This window comes from Ixodes scapularis, unplaced genomic scaffold, assembly GCF_016920785.2.
Source record: "Ixodes scapularis isolate PalLabHiFi unplaced genomic scaffold, ASM1692078v2 PGA_scaffold2__306_contigs__length_199485367, whole genome shotgun sequence".
In the NCBI taxonomy this organism is placed as follows: Eukaryota; Metazoa; Arthropoda; class Arachnida; order Ixodida; family Ixodidae; genus Ixodes; species Ixodes scapularis.
Window position 1 is genome coordinate 171,502,973 of NW_024609857.1, and position 12,970 is coordinate 171,515,942.

The following is a 12,970-nucleotide window of genomic DNA, read 5'->3' on the forward strand; positions in this document are numbered from 1 at the left end:
ACATTTCCAAAATGTTGGAAGCGACCGTGTCAGATAAACAGTGAGTAGATTTGATCTTGGATTAACTGGGAAACCTTCAGGTTAGTTCACGGTGTAAGATATATAGGATGTCCCAACCAAACCCTCCGTGTAAAACAAGCCAACAAAATCGGCGCCTGCAAATAGAAAGCACAAACTTTCACCGAATATGTACTGAGCGGCACAAAAGTCTTATCCAGTGAAATATCAATGAGTATCAATCAATCAGCGTTTATTTCAGCTTGAAATACAAACTGAGGGTGGCAAGAAAAAAGCAGTGTCGTCTACTGCTTGACGGGCCTCGCCACCCTTACAAGTCAGCAGTGTAAACGCGGTAAAAAATAATATATATATACAAAATGAACAATACAGACAAAAATGAGAAGTACAGACAAATTATAGAAAAGCGTTCCTAAGGACAGAAGAAGACATACCATTCAAGTGATCACATAGAGGAGTATTCAAAAACTTAGGCAAGATATATCGCAACATTGTAAAGCCATAGTTCGTTCTACATCTAGGTAAAACAAAGCTGTCTTTTTCCCTGGTTGCATAAGGCGTATTGTGGGGCACAGTAGAAACAATACGTGAAAGAAAATTATCGTTTTTAGCTATACTATTTTTGTAAAAACACGCGAATCTATATTCAAATAAATTATATACAGGCACAATTTTAAACTGCGAGTAAGCCTGCCCGGTTGGGGAATTATATGGAGCTTTTGTAATAGCACGTAGCATTTTCTTTTGCAAGATCAGAAGCTTCTGAATATTGGATGTTGTGGTATTACCCCAGACAAGAAAACAATAGCTTAAATATGAATAAAAGAAAGCGTAATACAAAGTAAGTTTAGTTTTTTCAGGTAGAACGTACTTATTACGCGAGGTTATTCCTACAACCTTAGAAAGGGCAAGACAAACCTCGTTTATGTGGGCGTCCCATGTCATCGTTGCGGTAAAACTTACACCGAGGGATCTAAACGTTTCTACATACTCGATAATGGTGTCACTCAAAACTAAAGGCGGTGGGTGCATTACAAGCTTTCCTTTAGGACGAAATATTACAGCTTTAGTTTTTTCTTTGTTGATTTTCAATGAGTTGACTAATGACCACCGTGATAATAATGCCAATACTCGGTTAGCAGTGCCAGTTAGTTGTTCAACGTCAGAGGAGGAAAAGAAAAGGCTCGTATCATCAGCGTAAATAACGTACTTTGCAAGGGTACTAATATTGGAAATGTCATTTATATATATATTAAACAAGAGTGGTCCAAGGATGCTACCCTGAGGGACACCATTAAAAATTTGAAGGGAATCGGAGCGAGAGTGGTTTATTACAACATATTGTAATCGTGAGCTTAAATATGATTTTATAAGGTTGAGGGCGTGTCCTCGTACGCCGTAATGCTCGAGCTTAGCGATAAGTATTTTATGATTTACAGTATCGAATGCCTTACTAAAGTCAATAAAAATGCCAAGAGTAAGACGTTGTGATTCAAAATTGTTCAAAATATATTCTTTTTGGGCAAGCAAGGCGTGTTCCGTTGATCTATTTTTAGTAAACCCATATTGGCAATCGGATATTACAGAATGCTTTAAGAAGAAATGATTGAGGCGGCGATGAATTATTCGTTCTAACCCTTTAGAAAAAAACGGAAGTATAGATATTGGTCTATAGTTACCGAAGTCGTTCTTATTTCCTTTTTTATAAATTACGGCTACTCTGGCTAGCTGCATAGCTGTTGGAAAGTGTCCCGTCATAAGCGCTACATTATAAATATGTGTTAGACATGGTGTAATTATTTGTAAAACATATTTTACTGGGCGACTTTGTATATTATGAGAGTCGAGGCTATTCGTATCTTTCAGACTTTTGAAAATTGAAAAAACCTCAAGCTCGTCAGTCGGTTCAAAAAATATTGATTCTGTTAACCTATCACTTAGAAAATCAAAAATGCCGGAATTATAGTGACTGTCACCTACAGTCGAAAAAAAGTAATTGAATGATGCAGCGAGATCTGAACCCGATAGCTCAGTTCCATTAACCGTTAAGCTTGTGATCGCTTGGGTATTAGTATGTCTATTCAGGAGCAAATTTAGACGCCTCCATTTTTCCTTAAGATTGCTAGAAGTCTGGCGACCAAAGAAATTATTATAATACATGTTTCTCGCCAATTTAATTTCCCTGTTTAGTCGGTTGCGTAAGGACTTATATTCTGCGAGCACGGTAGGATTTTTGTTTTTAATAAATATTGCAAATAATTTGTATTTCTTTTTAACGAGTCTAATTAAACGTCTAGTCATCCATGGTTTACGCGCACTTTTGCATGGTTTTATTTCTACAGTGGGAAAACATTCATTATATACTGATGTGAAGAGCTCTAGAAACCTGTTAAAAGCATCATCTGCAGCTGGCTCATTATAAATAGGGCTCCAATCCACCAAGGAAATACGGTACTTAAATAGGTCGAGCCTTTCTTGAGATATTAGCTGGCGTCTCAATTTAGCGACATCGTTCGAACAAGTTGCTTTTTCTATACGCAAGAAAACAGGTAAGTGATCGCTAATATCGGCAGCGATGCGACCGGAAAAGAATGCGTTGTCATTATTAGTAATAATTAAGTCTAAAGTGGAAGCAGAAGAAGCTGTAATGCGCGTTGGACTGTTAATAACATTTTGAAAACCTGTTGAATGAAGTGTGAGTAACATTTGCTGTTGCATTGGGCTATTCGTACCCATATCAATATTAAAATCGCCAGCTATGATGGACAAATAATTTTCAGAACTAAATAAAAACGTTTCACGTTCAAATATCTCCCAAAATTCGCCAAAGTTTCCATGAGGTGGTCGATAGACAACCGACAATATATTACGTCCAGATTTCACGGTAAGCATTTCAATATCAGAGTTGGAAAAAGAGTGATCAGATAACATATCACAGGCATAGCTACTTTTTATCAGCATAGCTACGCCCCCGCCACGCTTTTTTGTGCGATTGATATAAAAAGAATTATACCCCGGAATACGTACAACATCACTATCAGCCCGATACCAAGTTTCAGACAAGAAAATGACATCGAAAGAACACGAGGAACGCGTTAGATCGTCTAAGAGGACAGTTAGCTCATCAGCTTTATTCACGGCAGATTGCATGTTAAGATGTATAACTTGAATATATTTATTCGCATCTAGTGCTATAGACGCATTAAACTCAGAAGGTGTGAAAAGAGGGGTGTCATTCATGAGGGTATAAAGAATCAGGTAATAAATCTATGAAACAATGGCGCCATTTACGTCATTTTGGACAAGTCAATCAGAGAATAGATCCGGAGGACATTAGAGTCGTCTGTCTTCCGTGCGAAAACAGCGCCATTCCTTGTCCACACGTGCTTCCAAGATACTTGTTTCTTTCTAGAAATCGTAGCACCAAGTAGCCGTTTGTTTTCTGGCGTTAGATGCTCATTAACATAGACACGCTGGTCTGGTCCTTCGAACCCGATTTTAGAAGTAGACAGTTTCAGCTTCTTGGCAGCGGCCAGGAACACGTTGCGCTTTGACCTAGACATGAACCTGACAATTATGTTTACTTCGTTTTCTTTTTTGGTTGGAACGCTGTGGGCGATGTCGATTTCAGCAAGGTCAAGTGGGACTTCGATAGCCTCTGCGATTTTTATAGCCATGTCGTGTGCTCTTTCTCTGACAGTGGCAGGCAGGCCCTTAATCTCAACGTTATTCAACCGGCTGTATTGTTCCAACTCAGAAATCCGTGCTTCAGCTTTCATCAACTTTTCTGTTAGGGTGTTATTTTCTTTCTTTAGCTCAGCATAGTCTTCCTTGGCCTTCTTCACTTCAGATGTAAGAGCGCGTAGCTCCGTTAAGGCTTTCTTGAATTCGTCAGCAGCATTCGAGCTGTATTCAAGGCTCTGATGTACTGATCGTAGTTCTGCACGCATCTCGCGCTTCAAATCCTGAATGGCTTTCATAACCTCAGCACAATCAGAGCTCATGATAGGCGAACCGCGCAAGAAGCACAAAACACTCAAAGCAGTCAAATCAGTCGGCAGTGGCAAAGAGAAAGGAAAGGCTTTATGTAGGTGCAGCCGCACTCACCTATGAATGTGAAGCAAAACAGTAGAACAGTCAGTGTTTCTGTTCGCTGTGCCACTGCCGACTGGAAGTACAGTTCGTGGATGGTGCGCTTTTCTAGCACGGATGGTGGTCACGTGCTGATGACGTCCCAGGCAGCCGCTCCACAGACGGTGATGATGTGGCACACTTCTCTTGCGTCGACGAAGGCTGGGCTCGATAAGACGTCGTTGCGTAGTCCTATGAATGTGAAGCAAAACAGTAGAACAGTCAGTGTTTCTGTTCGCTGTGCCACTGCCGACTGGAAGTACAGTTCGTGGATGGTGCGCTTTTCTAGCACGGATGGTGGTCACGTGCTGATGACGACTTCCTGTTCACTTCCTGTAAACATCTGCTCGCTGCGCCTGTCGGGAGATGGCGCCAAAAGAAAATAGCGTTGGCAATTCGGTTGTCTGCACAGGGGCCAAACGTGAACTTTGGAAATTTGTTTTTTCCTATTTCTTACAGAAAGAGTACCACACCTTGAGATTTTACGCGGTAAGACTGACCGGCTCAACGCACATTCGCTGAAACATTAAGCTTCCTATGTGCAGGCGCCAATTTTTACTCTCGTTTTAGAGCGAAATGTTTGCCTGAGACACCCTATATATAGGAGATGACATAAGCACGGCGGGCGCCACGACGCGATAAGCCAGGTAAAGTCCTATTGGCACGCGCCAAACTAACCTCCGCCCAGAGCCGTATATTGGGAGAGTTTGGTCAATGGGACGAGCCGGCGAGAGCAGGGGTGGAGCCACGAAAGCGTCGCCGCCGCCAGCGCCGCATATTCCCCCTGTGATGATCCTGTGAAGTAAAATGAATCCTAGATGACCTTGAAGGGGCCGCGCATCGCGGCGCAGGTATTTTTTGCTTCTGCATGAGGCTGTAATTACATAAATGGGTAATTGTAAGATATGGTGTGGAAATAGGGGTCATCTAGGTCCTGAGTGCGTTTACTGAGCCAGAAAAGGTGACATTGAACAGAAACATTTTCCCAAACATGAGGCGACGCTGCGAACATGGGGTGCGCGTTCTGGGTTAGGGTACAATTTTCACGGAGTCGTGTCCACGGTTTAAGCCGTTGTTTTACCAGATGTTTAAGCCGCGGTTGCGACTGCAATAAAAAAAAAATGGCAGAGTGCATTCTGAATGTGGCTATGACGTCAACGTAACGTACGTTGCCCATTCAGTTACGGTGAGTCGCAAACTTTACTCTAGCGTGCTGAAATAAAATATTTTAATATATTCTTATCTACAAATTCCATTATAGCGTATTTGTTAAGCTCGTTGCCTCCGTTAGGGGAACATTCGTGGCAAGTAATTGGTCACAAGAGCTGTCAATCAAATCACCCATGGTCATTGAAATAATTTCGACCAATAGCATGCCCTCATTTTCCCCCTATTCTTCCCAATTAATTACCAAACTCTCTACATATATAGGACTCTGCCTTAGCCGACAATATTTCTGCTATCCAAATGACGAAATTGAAAAAAAAAGTGTATATTTTTGTGGCACCCTGTCGCGCCCTTTTCCCGCTCGGAGCGTCTGCCCTAGCCTTAACGGACACTGGATTGAACACCACGCCATAGATCTTTCAGCGTTAACTTGTTTCTAAAACTATTATTGCCGCCGTTGAGGCGTGAATCTAGAGTTTATAACGAAGAAGTGCCTAAGCGAAAGGCCTAGCTCTTGTGCCAATTTCTATATGACGTGGAGCACCCGAAGAACTACTTAAAAAACAAGCACGTTTCCCACATAGAGACATGGGAAATCGGGCACATGACAGGCTGCCATTTACCGCATATCGAAGAGCCATCTGGTGCAGCCGCTTGGAACCAAGGAGAAGAGAGGACTTTATCCGGCAGCTCGGACGCGCCCATGGTGGCCACAGCTATATATATATATAGCTGTGGCCACCGCGCGCTATATATATATATCTTACACTGTGGTTTAGGTCTACGGTGTTGCAGAGTTACCGGTAGGTGGCACCAGTGTGCCGATGTGCTCCAGTCTCCTGTGGTGTGTTCTCTCGTTGGAAGCGATCACGAGTGATCACAACCCAGATGGTCACAGGCAAATGCAAATGTGCGAACCAGCCTGTCAGTGCCCACACACAGGTCGCCACCTGAACCCGCCCTTCCTCCCATTTGCCTCCATAGAGCGGCGCGCCAACGTTGCGGGTGCTGCACCTGAGCGACACGCACGTGGACATGGGCTACGAGGAGGGCTCTTTGGCCAACTGCGAGGAGCCCTTGTGTTGCCACGCCAACGACGGCAGGCCCAAGGGGCCGGAACATGTGGCCGCCGGACACTGGGGCTACTTCAAGAACTGCGACATCCCACCCAGGACCTTCGAGAGCATGCTCAAGCACATCCGGGACAGCCAAAAGGCGAGCAACGCTGGCATACCCAGGCGGCAGCATTAAATTTTTAAGGATATTACCGTTAATGCTTTGCATGTTGGGTTGAGGTTTACCGTCGATGTTAAAAAATACCGTCTAGGTAGAGCAAGTCGCCGCCCGGTTTAAAGAATTTCGCTGATAGCATTCTTTCATTCTTTCATTCGTTCGAGGTGCCCCTGCGTTACATTGCTGAAACGCGCCTTTTAAAACGTTAAAGTGATCATGCTGGCTTTCCTCGAGGCTACGGAATTCATATTCTGCGGTTCAAAAAGGCAATGTCCTAAGTTACAAAACTTCATTAAAAAATGTTGTCTTTTACATTTACATTAGTGAAAAAAAAAAAAAAAAAACTGAAAGCGCAGGCGAGTTGGTGCGTATTAATCAAGATGTGTAAACGCCCAGACTGGGAAGGAAATACAAAGTAGAAGGTAAACAAGTGAACAGACAGGGTTTCTTGAGACGCCATCTGTCAAAATTTTTCTATCCCTTCTACTTTGTCCTCTTTCCCAGTCCTTGGATTGATACATCATGGCACAATGTTAAGGTCGACATTCTAAAATCTTCGAAATTGCAACTTTGGTCACTGACAGCATGAGAGCGGCAGGAGGTATTCACTGGTCTTGCCTCGAGCGCGAGATTTTCGATGATGCTTCGGCTGAGCTCCGAGCATACACGCGCAGCACAGCGGAAGGCAACGAGCGCCTGCTGGAAACCTACCATTTGAAAGAAGGGCCCTCTCATTCCGTTAGTGACTATCAACGATCTTATGTCGTGTTCCCGCGCTTCACTTTTAGAACGCCAGAAAGCTTTGTTTGTCTATCTGGAGTCATATTTTTTTTTTTCGACGATGAGTGGTGATCTCGAGGAGTCATTTGTGCTCTAAATATCAGACCGGTGTGTAATACCCGTACTGATGAGGCGTGCCGATCTTATGAGTTTGACCCACACCCAGATCGACTTCGTAATCTGGACGGGGGACATTGTGGCCCATGACATCTGGAACACTTCCCGGGCAAGCAATCTGGCCGTCATAGATTACACCACGAAGACGCTGGCCAAGTATTTGGACCCCAGCGGCGTGCCCGTTTTTCCAGCCCTCGGAAATCACGAGGGAGAACCTGTGGACAGGTGGGCGGGGGCGTCGGCGTGTGCCCTTTTCTTCCAGTCTAAGAATCACTAGAAATGACCAAGCGCTTGTGACATCGCCTCGTCCGGTATTTTCTGCAGCCCGTAATTCGTGTCAGCAGTCCGATGTTTCGGAGGTTACCTTGTTATTCATTTTTTTCACTTCCTCACCCTATCGAGCATTGGCCTCGCACCTGCTTCATGAGTGTCAATGCCAGTGTAACATGTCCCTGCCGACAATCGTCAATTTAATTTTTTTTTGGAATTTATAAATGGCGATTTCTCGGAAATAACGCTTGCAGTCAACGAGTGGGACCTATATATCAGATACACAATTTATTCATCGGTAACAAAGGCGCAATACATTTGAATTCTACGTTATATTTATACTTCTAGATTCCACAGTTAAAACTACCCAATTATTCTGTTTTCTTTTTGCCTCGCTGAAACCTAAAGAAACTTGTAAAAATAGTATGATGATGATGTTATAGCGCTCTCTTGAAAATCAGCGAGCAACAATAAAAAGACGAGTTTAAACTTTAGTCTCGATGATTTTGATGAACCCGTGGAGAGTAGAATGCGTCGTGCGTGCATTACGCGCGGGTTATCTCATCTGCTTAGTTACGGGAAGCTTTGGGTCGACGCACTCACGCGCATTCATCAGAATTTAAATTAATTCAGGAGTGGAGTGTGTGAGGAGTATGTTTTAATTGACGAGTGTTCCAATGTTTGAATTTTTGAATAATGGTTTCAAATAATACGCTATTCGATATTTGTTGACTTCGGCGGGATGGCCCCGTTGAGTGCGCTTTTTCCAGAGCACGGATGCACCACGGAGTGGTTGCATCCGTGCTCGGGAAAAAGCACGGATGCATCTCCGCAGTGCACATGTGCTTGGTAAGAAGCGTGCTCAACGGGACTCGCTCGCTGCGATCAACATTTCGTGAAATACGAATATAGTAACCGCGCAATAAGGGGAAAATCACACTTTCAAACGGGATGTCGCATGCGCCAGTCTGGTACAATAAACAGTCTGGTACAAAAAAAAACGGAAACTTCGTGAATATTGACATCTTCATTGCAGTAAAACTTTCAATATAACCTGCGGGTTGCCATGAGCAGACAGAAAAAAGGAAAAGAAAACAAAAAGCGTAGCTGTTGTGCGAGAGTGTGTGTTAACCAGAGATGTCCTACGAACCTGCGTTAATTATTCGTGATCGTGACGTAGGAGCAACATTACGTGACGAGCTAAGCTTTGCCATTCGAAGACCACTTGCGTGCTCCGACGGTAACCTGCCACCTGCTTAGCAGGTTACCTTCGGGTCGTACATGTCCCGCTCTTTGCACTCCCTTTCATTTCCTCCTTGTGATGCTCACCAGAGGCATTAGGTTACATCTCACGCGGTCCGGGGTTTCATTCCCGTTGAGCGGCGTGGTAAATCTCGCTTGTTACAAATATTTAAGCCAAACTATGATTATGTATGTTCAATTCGCAACTTTCAGCGATGGTTGTACCGCGGTGTGAGAATCGCGCTTCCAAACTCTAGGAGGATCGGCTTCACGATAAAGGTTCTTGCCTACGCCTTCCTGATGTGAAAAAAAAAAAAAATAAAGCAGGGATGGGCAAAATACATGCAAGTATATATCGATATACAGATACAAAATACTTCGTCAAAAATGTATTTAATTACAAATCTAATTACATTTCCCAAAAAAACATTTCAGTACAAGATACAAATACAAGGAAATGTATTTCGCGTCCTCCAAATACTTTTCCAAATACATTCCCAAGAATTTGCGTCAGCGACTTCAGAGCACCTGCAAGGAGTTTCTGGGTATCTCATTTTAATTTTGCATCGCACACTCGTGAGTTCGTGCGGGAGGCTCTAGTAACGTAATAGAAATATAATCACAAAAAAATGTAATCAGCTTGGACGTAATAGGTGAGAAAAGTAGACATTCAAGCAGCTTTTTTTTTTGTCGATTACGTTTTGGTATAGACCAACAAAGAACCGAGACGACCAAGACGCGCAGCACTAGCTAGATAACTTTTTATTGTAGCACCTCGCACCAGTTACGAAAATCTGGACGACCCGCGCATTTAGAATGTTCCGGGCAAAAATATGAATGGAAATCAGGCTCGAAAGCATCACAAGTTGTCACAGGCACTTATTTAGGCAGTCTTTCTGTGAACGTCGATTTCGTCACTATACTTGCCCTGGACTAGCACCGTAATCACAAAGTCACTAAACGCTTGTGCTTGATTGAGAGACACCGCGTTCGGCGCAGAACGTAGTTTTCTTCCTGCTCTGGAGAGTGCCTTTAAAATAAAGCCGGAGGCGAAAAAGAAAAAAATCACCATGGCCGAATAAAGGATGGCGACTCTATCTTACAACCACATACATAAAAACAAGAATTGTCGTGACAATAAATTTGAGGGATGTATTTTCGCCCACAGATTTGTATTTAATTACAATTGTATTTGAAATACCCCCGTTTTAGTATTTGAATACACACGTCAAATACATTACCCAATTTGTAATTAAATACAAATGCAAAATACACAAAGTATTTGAAATACGTATTTCAAATACTTGTATTTGAAATACTGCCCATCCCTGAAATAAAGTAAGATATTTTAATAGTGCTCGCATTAGCGAAGCCAGAATTCCTTACCCGTCGCAGACCCAGCCTCGTACTGCGGTTCTACGACGCTTATCCAGATGACAGCCCTTTCGATCGGCACCGGTGCTCCCGGTATAGGTAGCGGAAGTTGCGAATTATGACTAAGGATTACTTATGTTTGGGTGCTTATGCACTGCTTGCTACAAGATGAGTATTCTTTAAGATTCTTTCGCCTCCGTGTGAAGCTTTTTGGCCACACTCGGGAGTGACGTATTTTATATGAAATCCATCCCATACACACATTTCGTGCTGAAAACACCGAGTGTTTTCGTGCTTTGAAGCTAACCCTTCTTTCTAAGATACATTTAGTTTGCACCCATCCGAGAAGGTCATCGAGAGCGTCCTCACCGAAGCGGTGTTGTGTCCTTCCCTCAGCTTTCCGCTGCCGGAAGTGAAGGGGAACATGTCCATCTCCTGGCTGTACGACGCCCTGGTCGAGCAGTGGAGCCACTGGCTGCCGGAATCTACGGCCATCACGCTCAAGCGGTCAGTCCCACCGGCAACATACGCCAGGCGTGCTTTTGGAAAAACATGATTTGTCGAAGAGAGCCTCCTCCTAACGGGCACCTTGTTTCAGGTTAAGGAGGCCCTAAAATGGGCTTTAAGCGCGAACACATTGCGTTGCCAAACACCTGCACGAACGCGCCTGCAAGGACCAGAATGACATCAATAAGAAACGGAGCTGCATTTTTAGAGCGCAGCTCTTATTCGCCCGTTTCCTGCTTGAGCGGCGTCGGCGTCGCCGTCGGCGTAACCGTGCGATGCCTTATGGTTAAATTTTCCCGCCGAAACGTTTCCCCGTCGAATTTAGCGGAAAAATTTCCCCGCTAAATTTGGCGAAAAAATTTCCCTGCTAGTTTTAGCGGAAAAATTTCCACGCTATATTTTCCGGAAAAATTTCCCAGTTAAATTTAGGGGAAAAAATTCCACGCTAAATTTAGCGGGACAATTTCCCTGCTAAATTTGGCGGAAAATTTCCCCGTTAATGTTAGTGGGACAAACTCTCCGAATTGGAGCTGTGCGCTAATTCGACGTTACAGGGAATTGTAAACGTCTTTCATTTTTTTTTTTTCTGCTGCTTCGTTGCAGGCTCCAACCTGATTCAAATGGTACGATTTGATGTAGGATTTCGCGATTGCGACGTCGCTTGTGTGGCAACCAAAACCAGGGGGAAGCTTCGCTGACTGACGTCGCAGCTGCGAATTAGCGAGGGAAATCGCACCATCCGAATTAGGTTTGCGTCGAAACGCAATTCAAGGTCGTCGGAAACCCAATGCGTGGATTAAATTGAAAGAAACCTCGTTCTCTCAGTGGGTTAGGCATCGTGTCGCGAAGCGTGCCGTGCCCATTGCTGGCACAGGGCAGTCACTTCATGTCTTTTATAGCACACGGGGGTTTTGCTCTCGTTGGTGCTGATCGGCCTGAAGTGACGAAGTTGAGAGCCATGGGTGCACCGAAGCTGATGTCGTGTAGATACCAACATCTTGTGCTGATGACAACGCATGTCCCAGAATGCATGCTTCGGACGCGGGAAGCTTGAAAGGCGCATGAGCCACGTCATGCACGCAGCCGCCCATCGCTCGAAAGAGCAGTACCGGCAAGCAGGCGAAGACAAGTGGGTTAGGCATCGTGTTGCGAAGCTTACCGTGGCCACTAAAGTCCCTAGATAACAGCGTGCTACAAGTAGCGACATCCTTTGAAGCACCGACTGCCTGACGGTGCAGGTTTCAGGAAGCGAATGGCGGCGCACAGCAGAGGTTTGAAGTGAATGCCGGCATTTTGGTTCACTGGAATGTGCCTTGTCATTGGTATTGCTTGTCGTTACTTGTAAAAGAAGTATCAAGGGACTTTAGTGCCCACCACTCTCCAAGCAATAACTTGTAAAAACATGGTCGCGAAGACAATTTCAATGAGAAAGCGCTTTCCCAGACTACCGAATGTCGCGCTGACGTTTTGTGCGTTGCAAATTGACCTTTGATGTTGCGAAAACATTACCTCAGGTAAGATATGTCTGAAAACTGGACATGTCTACTATCGGGACAGAAATTCTGCGCATGCATATGATTATGTATGTCAACAGAAATGTGGAAAAAGATAAATGTCCAGAACCGATTCTCTGGACATCAATTAGGGGGATATGTGCCCGAGTGGCTAGCGCACACTCCAGTCTAGCACACTCTAGAGCGGAGCACCTGGAGCGAACGCTCGCGCTGCAGAACCCAGAGATTCTGGGTTTAATCCCAACCCCTCCCCGTTTCGATGTGAATAAGCATCGTAGCGGCGTGAGGTCTTTTATCACTACTGCGTGGTGAACGCTAAAGACCCACAGGCTAGCGGTTTTACTGCACTGACTAAATTGTAATCTACAGTAATAGACCGGGCACCCATTGGAGCTGACGAGCTTCCGGCAGTATAACAGTACGCGCAGCATAATTAATTTAACTACATCAATCGCTCGTTTGCGGAAATGAAACTTTCAATGTACTAAAACCGACCAATACCATTGTCAACTATAATTATAAAGTTTTGGATATAACCCGAAAAGAAAGGAATTCCGAATTTTTTTCTAGAAACACCCGATTTCTACTCTTTTACGAGCTTGAAAAATACCGCCCGA

At 44.1% G+C, this 12,970-nt stretch overlaps 1 protein-coding gene across 3 annotated transcripts in view; it reads left to right on the plus strand.

Moving 5' to 3' along the window:
- LOC8030315 (sphingomyelin phosphodiesterase) overlaps positions 1–12,970 on the plus strand; it is a 116,325-nt gene that overhangs the window by 77,639 nt on the left and 25,716 nt on the right. For all 3 annotated transcript variants that reach the window (XM_029990504.3, XM_029990502.4, XM_029990503.4), the window contains 3 exons: positions 6,301–6,531; positions 7,496–7,671; positions 10,729–10,839. In XM_029990504.3, the coding sequence (XP_029846364.2) occupies positions 6,301–6,531; positions 7,496–7,671; positions 10,729–10,839 (518 nt within the window). The remainder of the gene's footprint in view (positions 1–6,300; positions 6,532–7,495; positions 7,672–10,728; positions 10,840–12,970) is intronic.